This window comes from Eretmochelys imbricata, chromosome 2 (assembly GCF_965152235.1).
Source record: "Eretmochelys imbricata isolate rEreImb1 chromosome 2, rEreImb1.hap1, whole genome shotgun sequence".
In the NCBI taxonomy this organism is placed as follows: Eukaryota; Metazoa; Chordata; order Testudines; family Cheloniidae; genus Eretmochelys; species Eretmochelys imbricata.
In genome coordinates this window covers 187,857,140-187,876,632 of record NC_135573.1, presented here as the reverse complement: position 1 = coordinate 187,876,632, position 19,493 = coordinate 187,857,140, and the positions used below count along the sequence as shown (strand labels likewise).

The window sequence follows — 19,493 nt, the reverse complement described above, 5'->3', positions numbered from 1 at the left end:
CCTGGTGCAACCTAGACTCCAAAGAAAACAAAAATACTGAGACTCAGTTCCAGCTTATCATCTGCAGACAGAGGACTGCATAAAAAAAAAAAGTGTATTTTTCCTTGACTCCGGACACTGAGGACAGAATCTTCTTGATAGATTTTTATTATTGATTAAAACTAAATTATAACAAACAACAATAATGATCATAATGAGCACAATTCCAGAGTACCCTCAGAGCAAAATCCTGATGTTGGTGTACTTTCCATATTGCCTGTTCTCTCAATGTCAAGATACAACAGTCATTTCTCAAAAGACATACATTCTTAGATAGGACTGTAAGTCTCAATTGTGAAGAATTCTTCAAGATACCTTTAAACAAGGCAGAGGAGATTCCAGCAAATATGATCAAATAAAACAGTATATAGGACTAATGACAGCTGTTCACACAGTCATGAGGCACAAAAATGACTAAATATATCTTTGGAACAATAAATTACAGTGAAACTGATGGCACTTACCAAAAAGAGTCCCAATGTCACAAAAAGACATACATGGTATGTCTACACTGCTATAAAAGACCTCTGGGTCAGCTGACTCAGTTTTGCAGGGTTCAGGCTCACAGGGCTAAAATGGGCAGTGTAGACATTGGGCTACGGCTGGAGCCTGGAATCTGAAACCCTACAAGGGGGGTGGTGGGTCTCAAAGCACAGGCTCCAGGCTGAGTCTGAATGTCTATACGGAAATTTTTAGCTCTGCAATCCTGAGACCTGCTAGCCCGAATCAGTTGACCCAGGCTCCGAGACACTATACCCAGGGTTTTTTTATTGCAGTCTAGACGTACTCATAGTACGGTCCGATCCAGGAGTGGGCAAACTTTTTGGCCTAAGGGCCACATCTGGGTATAGAAATTGTATGGCGGGCCATGAATGCTTACAAAATTTGGGCTGGAATGTGGGAGGGGAAGAGGGCTCTGGCGGGGGAGCAGGCTCCGGGGTGAGGCCAGAAATGAGGAGTTCAGGTTGCAGCAGGGGGCTCCAAGCTGGGGCTGAGTGGGGTGCGGGTTCTGGGGTGGGGCTGGGGATGAGGGGTTTGGGGTGTAGGAGGGTGCTCCGGGCTGAGACCAAGGGGTTCAGAGAGCGGGTGTGTGATCAGGGCTGGGGCAAGGGTTTGCCCAACCCTGGTTTAATCCAAAAGGGCATTAGTTGTGTAGCAAGGCTTCCATCAATCCACTGCAACCTTAACATGGCTCACAAAACCTACGAATGTACCATGTTGTTCTTAGTGTTATTAAACATAACTGAGAGATTGAATTACTATGAATGACAATAGATAGTCATTGGCCAGGGAAAGAGGAAGAATGATTTTATAGCCTTGTGGTTAGGGATTTGGGAGACCGAAGTTCAAGTTTATGCTTCAGTAACTATTTATAAAAAGTGGAACAGTTTAAACAGGGGAGACTGAGAAATACCCATACCAGAATATCCCATAGCCCAGCGGCTAAGACACTGTCCTGCAATATGGGAGAAGCAAGTCCAAATCCCTTCTCATAGACAGAAGGGGCACTGAATCCGCATCTCCCACATTCCACAAGTACCCCAAACACTCAGCTAAACCTTATAAATGAAGGTCCTCCCCCTTCCCTATGCCCAAAGAGTTTTGTGAATCTATTCCTCCTTTGCTTTTGTCAAAATGTCAAAAAACAAAAAATGAAAGATTTTGAGTTGGATTGAATGAAATGTTTCATTTTGCCAATGCTGAAAAAAATTGATTTTTCAGTTGAGCCAGAAATATTTGGCAGACCTAACAGGAATTTGCAAATAGATTTATATCAACTGAAGCTGCATTTTTCGGTGAATGGTCTTGACCCAAAATTTGTGAATCTGACTCATGTCCTTCCTGGGTGTGAAAGAGGGCTTGTCTACATGAACATTCAGTGAGCTGCTAGGTGGGGTGTAAATCTACAGCCATACTAGCCTGCTGCGCACTAACTGTGTGGTCTCTGCTGACATGTACTAACAGTTCCTTAATACTCTTTGATCTACAACGGTTTGAAGCCGGAGTTAGATCAAAGTGCACTAAGGAACTATTAGTGCACATCAGCAGGGTCCATACGGACAGTTAGCATATGGCAGGCTAGCATGGAGTTGATTTACATCCCAGTTCGTTGCAAACTAAATGTTCACGTATGCAAGCTCAGAGAATCATGAACTGGTTCCACTCCTGATTGATTAGCCAAAAAATAATACAGAGAAGGAATTTCCCTTCCTCCTTCTAACACACAGGAGTCCAAACAACATTGAAGAAACTCAGACCTAGATATTTTGATTCTAGTCAATTTCCATCCAATATCAAACCCAACTTTCCTAAGCAAGCTCACAGAGAAGCTAGCCAAAGGTCAAGTACAAACTCATCTAATTGAAGCTAACATTCTAGACCTGGCACAACTTGGATTCTGGCCAGTCCATGGAACTGAAACCACTTTAGTAGCACCGATGGATGATCTCCTCCTGTCACTGGATAAAAAGCAGATGACGATTCTCATTCTCCTTGTCCTCTCTGCAGCATTTAGCAGTTTTGACCATGAAATATTGTTGTCTCACCTGAGAGATGTGGCGGGAGTCCAGGGTAATGCACTAAAATGGTTTGATTCCACCCTGGAGGAATAGTTACTGGGAAATGGCATCTTCACCACTAGACTCCTCACTTGTGGTGTCCCACAAGGATCAATTCTTTCTCCAGTCCTTTTCAATACCGATCTGCAGCTACCAAGTGAACAGGTCAGATGACATGAACTCAAGTACTAGTAATATGCAGATGACTCACAACTGTATCTATTCCTTACCACAAGCAACCACAGCATCACCATCGAGATGGCCCTGTTCTTGGATGAGATCAGCTCCTGCATGATGAACAGCTGACTGAAGCTGAACCGAACAAGAGGGGGTGATGCTGGCAGCACAGGAAAGCATTCTGAAGAGTTTGCAGCCACAGTATAGCCTCCTTTAGTCCAAGGTACACATTCACAATATTTGATTTGTCATTTAACAATACTCTTGGGTTCCTCACTGACACTAAACTCTCACATAGCAGCACCCATAAGCATTGTTTTCTATCCTTTCTTGTTGACTAGGCAACTCCATCCCACCTTGGTGGACAATGACCTGAGTCTTCAGTTATTCATGCCTGCATCCCTTTGTGGCTGTACTGCAGCCATATGATATACGTAAGCATGAAGTCTTTAGCACCTAGGAAACACCAACTAATACAGACTGTTGTAATATATCTCCTCAGCAACACAAACTACTGCAAACACATCAGACCTATCCTCCACTCTCTACAATGGCTTCCCTTAGAATTTCTAATCAAGTTCAAGGTCTTGGCCCTTATCTTCAAAGCACTATAAGACCTGGTCCCAGAATATCAAAAAGACCATCTCTAAAGTTCTGGGATGGAGACTGATTGACAGCTGCACTCCTTTTGCAGAATGTGAGATAGAACTCTTTGGCACTGATCTGCAACTGTGGAATGAACTCCTCCAAGAATTAAGGACCGTCACAAACCTCACCACCTTCCACTCCAAAAGCAAGGCACATTTCTCTGACCTTGACTTCTTTAACATAAATACATAGCAACGTGAATATTTTTTTAAAAAAACACAACACAACTAAAACCCTACCAAAATAAGACACTCTATTCCACACATTTTTCTCCCTGGAGAGAGAATGAGAGAACAAATAACAGGTGACAGATGTGTAGTACCATTGCTTAACCCGCTACGAGGAGGCATTCACATACTACAGTGATGAGTGGCTTATGAAAATTTATACAGAAGAGAACTAATAAGACCAGTAAACTATGTTTTTTCTCTCATTCTTTTATTTTTCTTGCTACAGTGTTGCAAAAAAGGTTAGAAGACTGTCTGACTTGTCATGAACAGCTCAGTGTTTAGGGTGTCCTTGTGACAGATATGGCAAGTTCCTGCAATATATTTTGGAGATCTTACTTAAGTTTATAGATCATGGAGGGCCAGGGAGGAGGACCACAGCCCTCCAGGAACTAAGAACTGTGGGAGATGATTAGGCAAATTCACTCAGGCTTGCATATACTGGTTTGAATTGGATTCTCCAGTGACCAACAGACAGCAAATGGACAGGACCTTCTGTCCAAGTAGGGGCCCAGCCCTTCCTGGGAAGGGTTGAAAGGACTGACACTAGCCAGAGTCCCTCCTGGAGTTGGTTGCATGTGTGTGTGGGGGTGATCTCTGGTAAGCTTATTAGCACACTTGTAGCTTTTTTGTTTGAATGTGTTTTCTCTGTAAGAATACATGTGCTTGCTTAGAAAGATCTGTGTGGTAACATATCTATGGGCAATTATGCTGTTTATAGCCTTGGAAGAGAAACAAAGCAGGCCCGCTTAGGCAGTCTGAGTTGCTGGGGAATTCACAGTTTAAACTGGGAACTATGCAGCCTGGTCAGGAGGGAGAGAGATGAGGGTCTCCGCCCAAGAAAGGTGACAGCTGAGGGTGCCCTTGTTGGACCATGGAGGAAGAATACAGGTGCAGTTGCCCTGAATTGTAACAGTACTACTTCAGGAATTTCTTGTGTAACTCACTACAAATGTGGCAGAAAAATTCTACCTCCACCTCAGGCCTAACCCATTACTGTTAAGGTTAATATTCCTTTGCTCGTGGATTTTAGAGGTGCTAAAACCAGGTTTATAATAGAACCCTCAGCAGCAACCTTAACAGTAGAATGGCTATTGACCTGTCCAATAATCTAATAAAGTTTAAAGCACTCAATAAACATATTTCAAAGGAATCCAAAAGCTTTCACAATTTTGGACTTGGACTCCACAAAACCAGTGGCAACTTCTGGCATAGAAAATATATACTTTAATCCTCCAAGGACAATATTGAGCTCTGTAAGGTATAAGTGTAAAATCCCATCCTAAACAACAGCAACCAAAATATTCCAAAAGTTCATAGCACTTCTGCAGGCTTTTTTTTTTTTTTTTTTTTTTTTTTAAAGGACAATATTTCTTGTGCCATGTTGGCTTATTTTTAATTCTCTCTCATGTCTTTATTAACATGCTGCTACATTTCTCTAATTGCACACCCACCATATTAGTGACACAGGAAACAGCTGGGAATCCAACAATACCCTCAAATTCCAAACCACAGCAACAAAAAGCAGTTTCACACTGAATATAGTGGCTGCTAATGTAGTTTTTGTCCATTCCTCCAGTTGTTCTTCCAACCAACAGGGGTGAAAAATCTTGGGTAATACCTTACAAAATATTGCCAACATACTATGAAATTTATAAAGTTTTAAAAAATGATTGTACTTTATATTTTAAGGCTGTTCCATAGCTAACCCAAGGGCATTTATACACCTCCAAAATGATCGTCTATAATGAAGGCTTAGGCCCCAGAACAGGCCCTAGGACATCTGGGTAAAATTCCTAGTTCCATCACAGACTTCGTGGGTTACGTTGGCAACTCACAAGCTCGTTTTTCCTCAGTTCCCAATCTTCTGTTGCATGTTGCATCCCTTCCTCCCACCATTTCTCTATTTTGTCATATTTAGCTTGTAAACTCTTCAGGGCAGGGACTGTCTCTTAGTATGTGTTTGTACAGCATCTAGAACAATAGGACACTGATTTTTAGCTGGGTCATCTACTCTCTTCTGTAATATTAACAGTAAATTATAATAATACTCTACCCCTCTTCCCAAAACAATTAAAGACTATATTGTAGCACTGCGGGAATTTTACAGATTCCTTGGAAGACAGAACCCTTTGAATACTAGTTACAGACAGTGCAGTAAAGCATGAGTCCAACAGACAATTATGAACTCATGAGGCATTTGTCCAATATTAGCTTTCAACATTAGGATGTACTCAGCATCAATTATAAGTCATCTCAGTGAAATGAGTAGAACACGAACAAGGGTAGAGTGAAAATTATTAGTCACAGTGTTAGAGAGGAGTAATATTATGTTGGCAGAGCAATGCAAGCCAAACAGTTTTGAGGCTTTTTCCAGGTCAGAGCAAAACTTTAAAACATTAGTAAGATTCATTAATTAGCAATATATTTGTCACAAGGCTCCTCTTGCTTAAAAGTCAACTGAAGTCAACTTCTATCTGTAAGCAAATTAAGGTTTGTTGACTTTGCATATAAGAAAAGAAATTTCTGTCTTGCAAGACCCATACAGTAGCCATCATTACACAAGTAAAAGCACTGCATTTGCCTACAGAACTAATACTAAAGGTATGTTTACACTGCAACTGAAGGATTGATTGTAGCACCCATACGCACACCCATGCTAGTTTTAATCTAGCTATCAATGGTAACAATAGTAGTAAAGACTCGGTGGCACAGGCTTTAGCACAGGCGAGCAACCAGAGTACCCAGACAGTCTTGTACTCTGGTTGCGAGCCCATGGTGCCACATCTTCACTACTATTGTAACCTGTGCCCACAAGATTAAGGCTAGCACAGGTATGTCCACCTGTGCTACAATCACACTTTCACTTACAGTGTAGACATACCTTTAGAAAGCAATGTTCCTACAAAACTAACAGATTGCTGAATATTTATTATACAGTTTTAGAAATATATGTAGAAATACAAAATGTTAACATGTCACATATGAAAATAATATTCACACATTTCAATATCTGTACAGAATGCTCTCTCAAGCTTTTCAAATCAACGACACCAGACTATTTAGATGTTTTGAGAGGAAGCTCCTTACCAAAATAGCTGTTATCCTCAGAGAATCTACAGTGGAATGTGTGAAAAGGTACCATAACACTGGTCCAATTTCTCCTGTAATAAATCCCTGTGCATGAAAAGAATCAGTGGTGCAAACATTTTCAACAATCTTCGCCGCCATATGATTCACAACACGTTCTTCCTAGAGGGAAAAAAAGGCATTTTATATTAACTACTATTGTCGATCTCTGACTTTACTTTTCTGAACTATCTAAATAAAAGACAAATACAGGAAAATAATTTGTGTTGTCTGAATACTGCTGCTTAATCTTGTTACACAGATATCAGGACAAATATGGGAAATCCTAAGGGAATAAGTCATTTCACAAGAAAATTCAACTACTTTGAAACATAAAGTTTATGTTCCCCTCCTCCCCTTTGTCTTGTACTGTAAATAAATCCAAGGAAATAATAGAAATAATATTTAAAACTGAGTCTTTCATCTCCAAGTGATCACTCTGAATCCAGCATAGGTCAGTAATGAATGAAAGTGGTTACTGTGTCATGAGCATTCAGCTCTACATGAAGACGTGTTCATATCACAGAATTTGCCAATAAGAATGCCAGTTATTATCGGGACATTAACAAAAGGGTCAAGGACTTGATAGGCATGGAAATTTAATTACTCTTAACACTAAAGGTGATTCTACCATGACAAGGTTCAGGCATATAGGTGAGGCAGTGCATGGCAGATTGCATTGCCATTACCCCAATGCACTTTTTCTATGGATATACAGAGGACACTTTCCAGGGCTTTCAATCCACCATCTTTACTAATAAGTTTATTTAAGAATTTATTTTAAATTAAAAATTTACATTACTTTCCATTCAATAATTATTGGTCAAGTCAAACATGTACCATATGTCTCATGTTTGGCATGGAGGGAAAGGATAGGAAACATTTACTGGAATATGGAAGTGCATATTGTAAGTGCTGCATATATATATGTCATACTACAGCAGTCTGGGAAATTAGTACTATCCTATAGCTAACTAAGTCTGAGATCCCATTCCATTTTAGTTTTTCTTTCAGTTGCTTTATAACTTTCTTAAATTTCTCCACAGCCAATTTTTTTTCATGCTTAGTCTCAGCCAAAAGATTAATCTTTTGGAAGGTTTTAGTGAAATTAGTTCAGCGATTTTTGAGTTATAAGAACATGAAAAATAGTCTAATTTTTCATGGGTTCTTAATTTCTGCACCTACATAGCTATTACTGTCAGAAGCTAGAAATTTCAAATTTAACCTATTTTATAGTTTTTCATTGACAAAAGAAACACAGTTTTACGTACAAAAATTGTTTTAATCTAAAATTTATGGTTTTAATCTAAAATTACTTTAATCTGAGAAATATGTTCAGCCATCAGTTTGCCAAGTGTCCCCATGAATTCTACTTCACCAAAACAATTCCATTGCCACAGATAGCAAGATTGTCACAGTTAACATGCAATGTCATATTTTCTTTCACAAATGCTACACCTCTGTCCCATTTCTGATTTATCTGAGTGCATGCCTCAGATATCAGGTCTTGTGTGCCTTTACCATTCCAGGGGTGGAATTACACAGCTCTTCCAGTCTTAGATTAGGCCCTGGGTTACAGCACCCTGAGTACTGAATGTGCTTGCCCAACAGGTCCACCTGGGTTTGGCACCTGTGCTGGGAGTCTGTGACCAGTGATGAATATAGTGACCAGAAATATTCTTCTTAAACCAAAATATTGTTTAACAGTAAGGACACAACACATTTAGAGGAAACTAAGATGACAGTTGTCAAGGTTCCTCCCCCACTCTGAACTCTAGGGTACAGATGTGGGGACCTGCATGAAAAACCTCCTAAGCTTATCTTTACCAGCTTAGGTCAAAACTTCCCCAAGGTACAAAGTATTCCACCCGTGGTCCTTGGAATGGCCGCTACCACCACCAAACTAATACTGGTTACTGGGGAAGAGCTGTTTGGACGCGTCCTTCCCCCCAAAATACTTCCCAAAACCCTGCACCCCACTTCCTGGACAAGGTTTGGTAAAAAGCCTCACCAATTTGCCTAGGTGACTACAGACCCAGACCCTTGGATCTTAAGAACAATGAACAATCCTCCCAACACTTGCACCCCCCCTTTCCTGGGAAATGTTGGATAAAAAGCCTCACCAATTTGCATAGGTGACCACAGACCCAAACCCTTGGATCTGAGAACAATGAAAAAGCATTCAGTTTTTTACAAGAAGACTTTTAATAGAAAATAGAAGTAAATAGAAATAAAGAAATCCCCCCTGTAAAATCAGGATGGTAGATATCTTACAGGGTAATTAGATTCAAAAACATAGAGAACCCCTCTAGGCAAAACCTTAAGTTACAAAAAAGATACACAGACAGAAATAGTTATTCTATTCAGCACAATTCTTTTCTCAGCCATTTAAAGAAATCATAATCTAACACATACCTAGCTAGATTACTTACTAAAAGTTCTAAGACTCCATTCCTGTTCTGTCCCTGGCAAAAGCAGCATACAGACAGACCCAGACCCTTTGTTTCTCTCCCTCCTCCCAGCTTTTGAAAGTATCTTGTCCCCTCATTGGTCATTTTGGTCAGGTGCCAGCGAGGTTACCTTTAGCTTCTTAACCCTTTACAGGTGAGAGGAGCTTTCCCCTGGCCAGGAGGGATTTCAAAGGGGTTTACCCTTCCCTTTATATTTATGACAACAGTCTAAACGCATGTCTATTTTAACTAAAATCTTACAGTCACCTGATGGTAAGCTAGGCAGGCCTATCTTCTTCAAACACCACAGAGTGCTTGCCTCTGAGTCCAGCTGCTCCTCAAACAACATCTTGACCACCTCTCCCCCCTTTCTTGAAATCCTCATTCTGCAGGACATAGATCAACCACTAAATGTTTAGGATTAACAAAAAAGTTCTCCATGGGTCAGGTTATTCCATAACTGTCCTTCCTTGGACCTTGAAAATGTGGTATTCACCACTGAGACACACAGGACAGTGAACTAACTGGACCACTGCTTTGATCTAGTACAGCAATCCCTAAATTCTTGGGCCACATTGTTACTTCCTATTCCATCCCCTTTGTGCTTTCTGAATCTTATTGTCATAAGCATTTGCAGGAACAGGCACCAAGTAATTTTAAATTAACAAATAAAATAAAGATAATAATCCATGTACACTGTCCATGCAAATAACTGTTCTCTTGTCTATTTCTAAACTTCTAGGAAAATAAATTATGTCAAAATAATGCTGATCAATGAAGGACCTTATCTTGCAACAATTTGTGTTCTGGATAACTCCTATTGACTCTATCGGAAGGTATACCTGAATACAGACTGAATAATCAAATGCTATATTTTATAAACAGATCATTTACCAAACAGAAATTGAAGACAGAACATCTGATATTTTTCCTCATTGTCCACAACATCGTTTTCCAGCTCAAACTGTGAATAAGCAAAGTCTTTCAACACTGACTAAATGCGACTGATGAATTGGTCAAGTTAATTTAAATACAAGTAAGGAGGACAATAGATGTACTCTAGAGATTTAGTTTGTTTAGTCTATAGCACACTCAGTCTTCACAAATAATGTACCATAATGGCACTATTTATTTCTCTCTTATATTATTCTCCACTTTATCCTACCATCTCATTCCCTTTGGATTTCTGACATTTATATCTCCACAGTCATCACCACCACCAACTGCGAGCAACAATAATGAAGTTTTCATGTCATTAAAAATATATTCCTAACTATCTCCTTCCTCTACTGATCATCAGTGTTTAATTTTTAAACATATAAGACTAAAAAGATGTATGTGGGAATTTAGTATAATTCTTATTAAAAGAAACTTTCTTCATAAGTGTCATATTAATTTGTTACCACTGTCTAAACTTCAGTTCTATTTAAACAAGAACAATTTACTCATGGGCCTGATTCTCATCTCAAACCAGTTTTACATGGATATAACACAACTGATTTAATGGATTTACTTCTCATTTACAGAGTTGTAAATCAAAGGAGAATTAGCCCCCAGTCTTTAAAGTTTTGTTAGTGTACCATACTGTACAGTAGACAACCATTTAAAAACTCATATACAAGTGCACTTTTATCAAAATTAAGCTTCTTGACACTTATTTCTCAGATATTTTTGTTTGTAAATAACAATACAAATTTTCAATCTTTTTCTTTAAATTTCAATTTAAATGATTTTCTGAACTGCAGGGGTGAAAAATATACCTGTATTTACAATATGAACTGTACATATTCAAAAGATTTATAGCAGTATTAATTCTTTCTTACATACCAATGATTATTAGGCACACAAACTGGGGCTCCTGCGTCGCTTGAAATAAGTAATACCACATTTAATTATAATACCATAAATAAGCCATAACCAAAGCATTATGCAGCAGAGAATGGTTCTTATGAATGCTAACAGATCTTCAGCAATATCCAGATGCAGCTATCCTTAGCAAAATTTTGTCCCTCAGAAGCGTGCTTTATCTTGTACTTTTTAACCAGTCCTAAGATGACTCATGCCCTGTACCAGACAACCACAGTCATTCTTATATCTTGGCTGGAAAGGGTCATGTATTGTCTCAGTGCTCTTTCAACTCAATGAGGCTTTCAGATTAATTCAATTTGCTGCCACCTGAGATTGGCTCCCTTAGCCCCTCTGGGACCTGTTGTCAAACACTGTATAAGCAACAAGCCTTGTACCATTTTCTGCTTACTTAACTCTTGGGAAAGGAAGCCTGAGCTAAGCTAATATTTGGCCTCAACTGAAGGATTCATCTTGTCATGTTATCAGGACATAAACTATGTTAGTTGAAAAAAATGGATCTTCAAGATACGATTGAAGAGCTTTCGTACACCAGATAACCTGCCAGTATCATGAACCATAATAGCATTAATAATAGCAATATTAAAAAAACAACACAATCAGATTTTCTCAGATTCCAAGCAGTTTTACAAAAGAGCACTAAAAGATATAGGGCCTGATTTTCAGAGGCACTAAGCACTTCTGGTTCCCACTGACTTAAAATACAGTTGTGGGTGCTGAGTAAGTCTGAAAATCAGGCGCACACAATGGAGAAAGCAAGTACAAATAAGGTGAATATATCTGAAAATACAAAGGTAAGCTTCCTTTTCATTCAACATTTAAAAGGAATTAAGGAATTAAAGGTATAAAGAGGTCAATATTTACATTTGGGTAAATAACTGATTTTACTCTGTCTTGTTATTTATTTTGGTTGTGGAAGAGCCAACAGCATATTAGAAGCTTTCCTAAACACTGAGAAAGAACATAATGAAAAGTACACTGCTTTTAGAGTTTAACATGTCTTCTTCAGTTTTGGATAATATATCTTATTAAGATACACATACACACACACACACACACACACACTCACACGCAGTGATCTTATATATGTATAATATCATTTATATAAAAAAAATTAAAATTTCAAATACTAATGTCGTGTGATTACAGAAGCAAATTGGTTCCAGAGTGGTAGCCAAACTGGAAACAGATTCAGGAAATAAGAACTTATTCCAGCATCTTTCGAATCAGTTGCTAGAACGCCTTTAGTTTAAACAAAGATGAAAGATGGAAAATTAGAAGATGTACACACACTCTAATATATTAAAGCCATATCATGAAAGAATTAACTTTTATTCTTGAGTATGCAGGATTATAGAAATCAAAATCTTCATTTGGCTGTGAGTTGTAATTACACATTCTTCACTGAAAAAATAATCTAACAAGATAGAGAGAGTAAAAGATTTACTTTTACTTTAAGAAAAATAAAACAAGAATTTGGCTGTAAATTCAGGAATGGACATCTAAAAAAGGAGTAACGAGGACAATAAACACCGCCCAGTCTGTCCCCTCGGTCTGACGCACTCGGTCCTTCAGCAGCCCAAAGATAAGGGTCATAATGGTATTCCCGTCCCCCCTTTTCTTTTCCCCTCCAACTTTATTGCAGTAAAAAACGTCCTTGCTCAGGTAATGAGCTTTACTTTTAAGTCGACTGGGCTCAGTGTGGACACAGGACTTCACTGCAGCAAATGGACTGGGGCCTTAGCTCTTTAATGATATTTAATGAAATTTATATATATTTAATGATAAATATATATATTTCAACAACACTACAGGGCCAACTGATGTAAACAGAAACAAGGAAATTAAATATCAAGAAGGAAATTTTCTTCTTAACCCACCATTCCATACTGTATTTGATCACATACTATGTGAAAAATTACCAAGTCACAGCACATAAAAGGGAAAGAAAAAGAAAAAAAGAATCATAGAAATATAGGGTTGGAAGGTTCTTTGAAAGATCATCATGTCCATCACTCTGCACTGAGGTAGGATCATGTAAACAGACTATCCCTGACAGGCGTTTGTCCAACCTGTTCTTAAAAACCTCCAACGTTTTAAGGATTCCACAAACACCCTTGGAAGTCTATTGTACAACTTAACTATTCTTCAAGTTAGAAAGTTTTTCCTAATATCTAATCTCCTTTGCTGCAGATTAAGACCATTACTTCTTATCCTAACTTCAGGAAACAAAGAAAACAATTGATCACAATCCTCTTTATAAGAGCCCTTAACATATTTGAAGTCTGTTATCAGGTCCTCCCGTCTTCCTTTTTCAGGACTAAATATGCCCTGTTTTTTTTAACTTTTCCTCATAGACTAGTTTCAGAGTAGCAGCAGTGTTAGTCTGTATTCACAAAAAGAAAAGGAGTACTTGTGGCACCTTGGAGACTAAATAAATTGGTTAGTCTCTAAGGTGCCACTAGTACTCCTTTTCTCATAGACTAGGTTTTCTAAACCTTTTAGGATTTTTGTTGCTGTCCTCTGGACTCTCTCCAGTTTATCCACATCTGTCCTGAAGTGTGGCACCCAGGTCTAGACACAGTACTCCAGCTGAGGCCTCACCAGTGCTCAGTAGAATGGAACAATTACCTCCCATGTCTTGCATATGCCATTCATATTAATATACCTCTGAATGATATTAACCTTTATTGCAGCTGGATCACATTGTGATCTGCTCTAAGACCAGATCTTTTTCAGCAGTACTTACCACCTAGCCAATTATTTCCCATTTTGTAGTTGTGCATTTGATTTTTCCCTCCTAAATGTAGTACTTTGAACTTGTCTATATCGAATTTCATCATGTTGATTTCAGATCAATTCTCTAATTTAATGTTTTAAATTTTGAATTCTAATCCTGTCCTCCAAAATGTTTGAACCCCTCCCAGTGTGGTGTGTCATCTGCAAATTTTATTAGCATGCTCTCCACCCCATTTTCCAAGTCAATAATGAAAATATTAAATAGTTCTGTACCCCAGTAGATACATCCTCCCGCTGTGACAGCAAACCATTGATAACTTACTCTTTGAGCACAGTCTTTCAACCAGTTGTGCACTCACCTTATAGTAATTTCATTCAAACCACATTTCCCAAGTTTCCTTTAGAGAATGTCATGTGGGACTGTGTCAAACACCACACTAAAATCAAGATATATCATGTCTATGGCTTCCCCTATCCACTAGACCAGTAACTCTGTCAAACAAGGAAATTATGTTGGATTGGCATGAATTGTGCTTGAAAAACCCTCAGTGGCTACTCCTTATAAACCTATTTCTTCTACAAAGTGATTATTTAATAATTTGTTCCAGTATCTTTCCAGGTATCAGAGTTAGGCTAACTGGTCTATAATTTCCCTTGTCATCTTTGCTTCCCTTTTTAAAAAAGATAGGTACTGTGTTTGCCCTTTTACAGTCCTCTGGGACCTCACCCATCTCCAGGAGTTCTCAGACATAATTACTAATGGTTCCAAGATTGCTTCAGCTGCTTCCTTAAGCCTCCTACGATGAATTTCATCAGGCCCTACCAACTTGAATACATGTAATTTATCTAAATAATTTTCAACTTGCTCCTTCTCTATTTTGGCTTTTGTTCCTTCCATCTTCTTGTTAATATTAATTGTGTTGAGTATCAGTCATCGTTAAACCTTTTAGAGAAGACAAAATAGGCATTAAACACCTCAGCCTTCTCAATCTCATCAGGTATTCGCTCTCCTTCCCCTCTGAGTAGAGAGCCTATGCTTTCCTTAGTCCTTTTTCTTGCTCCTAGTGTATTTTAAAAACCTCTTCTTATTCCCTTTTGTGTTCCTTGTTAGGCATAACTAATTTTGTGCCTTAGCCTTTCTGATTCTGTGCCTACATGCTTGTGCTATTCTTTTTTTACTCCTCCTTAGCAATTTGTCTGCGTTTCCACTTTTTGTAGAATTCCTTTTTGATTTTCAGGTCATTAAGGAACTCTTGATGGAGCCATAATGGCCTCTTACTATTCTTATCTTTTCTTTGCATCAGGATGGTTTGCAGTTGTGCCTTAATATTGTCTCAAGAAATTGCCAGCTCTCCTGAACTCCTTTTTCCCTTAGATTTTCTTCCCACGGGACCATACCTATCAGTTCTCTGAGTTTGTTAAAATCTGGGGTTTTTTAAGTCCATTCTCTTTATTGTGCTGCTCTCACTCTTTCCTTTCCTTAGAATCATGAAATCTATCGTTTCATGATCATTTTCACCCAAATTGCCTTCAACCTACAGATTCACAGCCAATTCCTTCTTGTCAGTCAGAATCAAGTCTAAAATGGCTGTGCCCCTGGTTTTGTCCTCCACTTAATGAAATAAAAAGTTGTCCCCAATATTTTGCAAGAATTTACTGAAAAAGACTTGGTGGGATAAATCTCATGACTGAAATATAAGTATAGGGGGTTATAGCTTGTTTAGGAAGGACAGGTGGGGGAAAAAGGAGGACATGTTGCATTATACATCAAGTATATATACATATACATATCACATACATACATATATATACACATATACATATCACATATACACACACACACACACACACACACACACACACACACGTTCTGAGGGCCAGAAAGTTGAGAGGTAGATCGGTTGAAAGTCTCTGGGTAAAGATAAAAGGGGAAAAATCAGGGTTGACATCATGATGGGGTTTACTATAGACAGTCAAGTCAGGAAGTGGAAGTGGTAGAGGCATATCTAGAACAAACAATAAAAATATACAAAACACAAGACCTAGTAGTAATGGGGGATTTTAACTACTCAGACATCTGTTGGAAAAGTAATTGGCAAAGTTGTCCAATTACTGTTGGAAAAGTATTCCAACAATTATTGTTGGAAAAGTAATTGGCAAAACAGATCTGTGATGCCACTTAAGTCATAATTTAGCTTATGTACCAATACTTCCAGTTCTTTCTATCTATTCTCCATAATCCTTATATTTCAGTATAATCAAAGATGTTGAGCAGATTCCCCCACTGATTTCCCTTTTATTTCTCATATGACCCTACTGTAATTTTCCATTTCCTCCCCATCTAGTACTCTGTTATGGTTGCTTTTTTATATTTACCTGTGGGCTTCATAAGCATAGATCAGACCACATTAATAGCCCATGGTAGAACCAGATCTCTCAATGGTGGGATACAAGTTAGATAATTTTTTCACAAACCTTTTAACTGTATTATACACAGATAGTGATCGGTCATAAATCAAAACATGATAAACTGAAAGAGCCACCAAATGAACTCTTAAAGACAAATTAAAGAGCCCCTCACACTTCAAATACATTATATATTCCAAAACACAGAACAGACGTTGTAAATGGTGAGCCAGATTTTTTCACTTAAAAAAAAATCTAAACCATTTCAAACAACATTTCGTCACAGATTGTTTTCTAGAATTAAGCAATATATTCCGACTAATGACAAACAAGTTGTTCAAGATTATTCAGAGTCCGACAGGCCAGGATGTTAGATAGAGAGATTGGGGATCCAGATGAAGAATTTGCCATACTACTGAGAAAACAAGTCTGGAGGCCAGGGAAAAAAAAATCTGTAAACTCCCTCCAACAGCTGAAGCAGATCTGCATACCATTGCTGTCTCTACCATGCTAGAGCAATCAGGACCAACTCTTGCCTTATCCTCTCTTATCTTCCTCACCACCAACTGAATTAATGGAAAAGTGGGGAAAGCATAAAGGAGGCCCTTTCACCACTGCATCAGGAAAGCGTTCAAGATGGACTCGCTGCTCTTTCCCACACTTAACAGAAAAGTTTCAGAGTAACAGCCGTGTTAGTCTGTATTCGCAAAAAGAAAAGGAGTACTTCTGGCACCTTAGAGACTAACCAATTTATTTGAGCATAAGCTTTCGTGAGCTACAGCTCACTTCATCGGATGCATACTGTGGAAAGTCACAGTATGCATCCGATGAAGTGAGCTGTAGCTCACGAAAGCTCATGCTCAAATAAATTGGTTAGTCTCTAAGGTGCCACAAGTACTCCTTTTCTTTTAACAGAAAAGACTACTCTTTTTCTTGAACTTGGTTGCAAGCAGATCCACAATGGGCCAACCCCAACTGGAGATGATCTCTTGTACCATCTGATCCTTCAGAGGCCACTTGTGCATCTGAGAAATTTCTCTACTGAGCTCATCTGCCAATACATTACTGTCCCCTGCTAAACAGATAGACATTGCGTAGAATGCACCAGTTGTGAACACGATGACTGCAATGGTAACCCATGTCCAACATACAAAAGAAGGTACTCTTTTATAGAAGGCTTATAGAGCTGAGGCTAAAGGAAGTAGAGCATAAGGCTGACCACGAATAAAGTTGAGAGATGCAAATTTGAGGGATTTAAGAAACGTACATCCTCTCATACTGATTCTTGACAAAGGAAGAAGACTTGTAAGGGGCTGTTAAAAATGTAAGTCCATTCCATACACCATCCTAAGACATGGGAATCTGCTGCTGTAATCATGAAATAAAAGAAATAAAGAATAATGCTACCAAGACAGTTACTCCTCACAGTAAAATGGTTGGCTCAAACTGTGGCTGAAAAAAAGGCATATGGTGGCATTTCCAAATACCGACTGCCTTGGCACACAGGAGAGGAGACAGGGCACTGCCTTGCTTGCTTGCAGATGTAATACAGGGCCAACTATATTGTCCATCGTTATCTGTACAACTTTCCTCCTTATCTGAGAAAGAAAAGATCTGAGAACCAGGTGAAGTTGCTCTCAGTTCTAAAACATTTATCTGAAAATTCTTTTCCTGAAATGCCCAGTGACCTCAAACTATCAGAGAACCCAGATGAGCTCACCATCCATTGTCTGATGCATTGAGATTACTGTGGCAAATGAAAAAAGGGAACTGGACACCTTTGAGAATATTCGCTCCGTTTGTCCTCCGCATCAAAAAAATAAAAAATATCCTGAGGCATAGTGACTAGCATGAGAAGAATGTCCAGTTTTGGCTTGTTAACTTGAGCCATCCACCGTTGCATTGGCCTCATTCTGAGGAATGCACATGGAATAACATAAATAGACACTGCCATGAGACCTCTTAGACCCAAATAGAAAATTACTTTCTGGGTCTGATGACACAGAATCTCTGGAATACCATCACTACCCCAAATCTTTCCTCTGGAAGGAACGCTCTTTCTGCTACCAAGTCCAGTATAGCTCCTATAAAATGGATTCTCTGACTTAGACATAAATTGGACTTTTTGATATTCAGAAGTAGTCCTAATCCATAAGTACGGAGCAGCACCTGAATGTGAGCTAGCAAATCTTCACATAACAGAGCCTTCAGCAACCAATCATCTAACTATGGGTAAACAAAGATACCCTATTTTCTTAGATGCATTGCTACTACAGAAAGACACTTAATATAGACCCTTGGCACTGTAGAAAGGCCAAATGGAAGAACCTTGTACTAAAAATATCTCTGTGCCATCACAAAAAAGAGGTACTTCAGATGATTCAGCTAATTAGAGTTATGGAAATATGCATCTTTTAAATTGAGAACTGAAAACCAATCCATACTTCAAAGTGATGGAATTATGAATGCTAGGGTTAACATTCCAAACCAAACTTCCAGAAGAACTTGTTCAACTTTCTTAAATCTAAGATTGGACAGACCACTTCACTGTCTGGTAATTAGCCACCCTAATACCTAAGAATGTGTTGATTTATTTCTAATTATACATAAAGCTCAGGTCTATTGAATGAATACATGCATATCATGCAAACACACAACGTCTCTCCAGAGCAGGATCTTTGCACTGTGGTGGCACAGAAAGCCTCAAAATCTGTGGCATTGCTTTGTCTTCAGTGATAAGACCTTCATTTGCACGACTGTCAGTTCAACAAATTTCATGAGCACTATATTCACTAGAAAAAAAATTGAAAAAACTAATATCCAGATAAATTCTCAGTGAAACTTAATATATTTCAGGATTTAGAATTTATTTTACTGTACAGGAATAAATTAATGTTCCTTTGAATGCCTCCGTTTTGTTTCTATGCCATGGATATCTACAGATAGAAAGAAGTCTCCCTTTGCTAAGATGACATTTACGTGGTTTATAACAACCATGTCTTGGAGTGACATCTTACTATGTATCCATTACTACCGGCTGGAAAGAGTCCAAAAAACAATCAGTTGTGTGTTCGTGGCCGCTTGACGATTTGGAGATTTTCTATGCATCTGGAGATTTCCTCCATTAAGTACAATCTGTAAGCAATAAAGAAGTGTACTTATCTTGATCCCCCCCCCACCCCCCCAGTAAGGAATGTTTTCAGCCTTTGGCTTTCCCTTGGGCAATTGGTCTTAAACAGTAAATGCCAACCTTG

At 38.6% G+C, this 19,493-nt stretch overlaps 1 protein-coding gene across 1 annotated transcript in view; it reads right to left on the bottom strand.

Annotated features, from left to right (window-relative positions):
• ULK4 (unc-51 like kinase 4) overlaps positions 1-19,493 on the bottom strand; it is a 397,461-nt gene that overhangs the window by 292,819 nt on the left and 85,149 nt on the right. Inside the window, exon 20 of the mRNA XM_077811124.1 lies at positions 6,740-6,901. Coding sequence (XP_077667250.1) covers positions 6,740-6,901 — 162 coding nt within the window. The remainder of the gene's footprint in view (positions 1-6,739; positions 6,902-19,493) is intronic.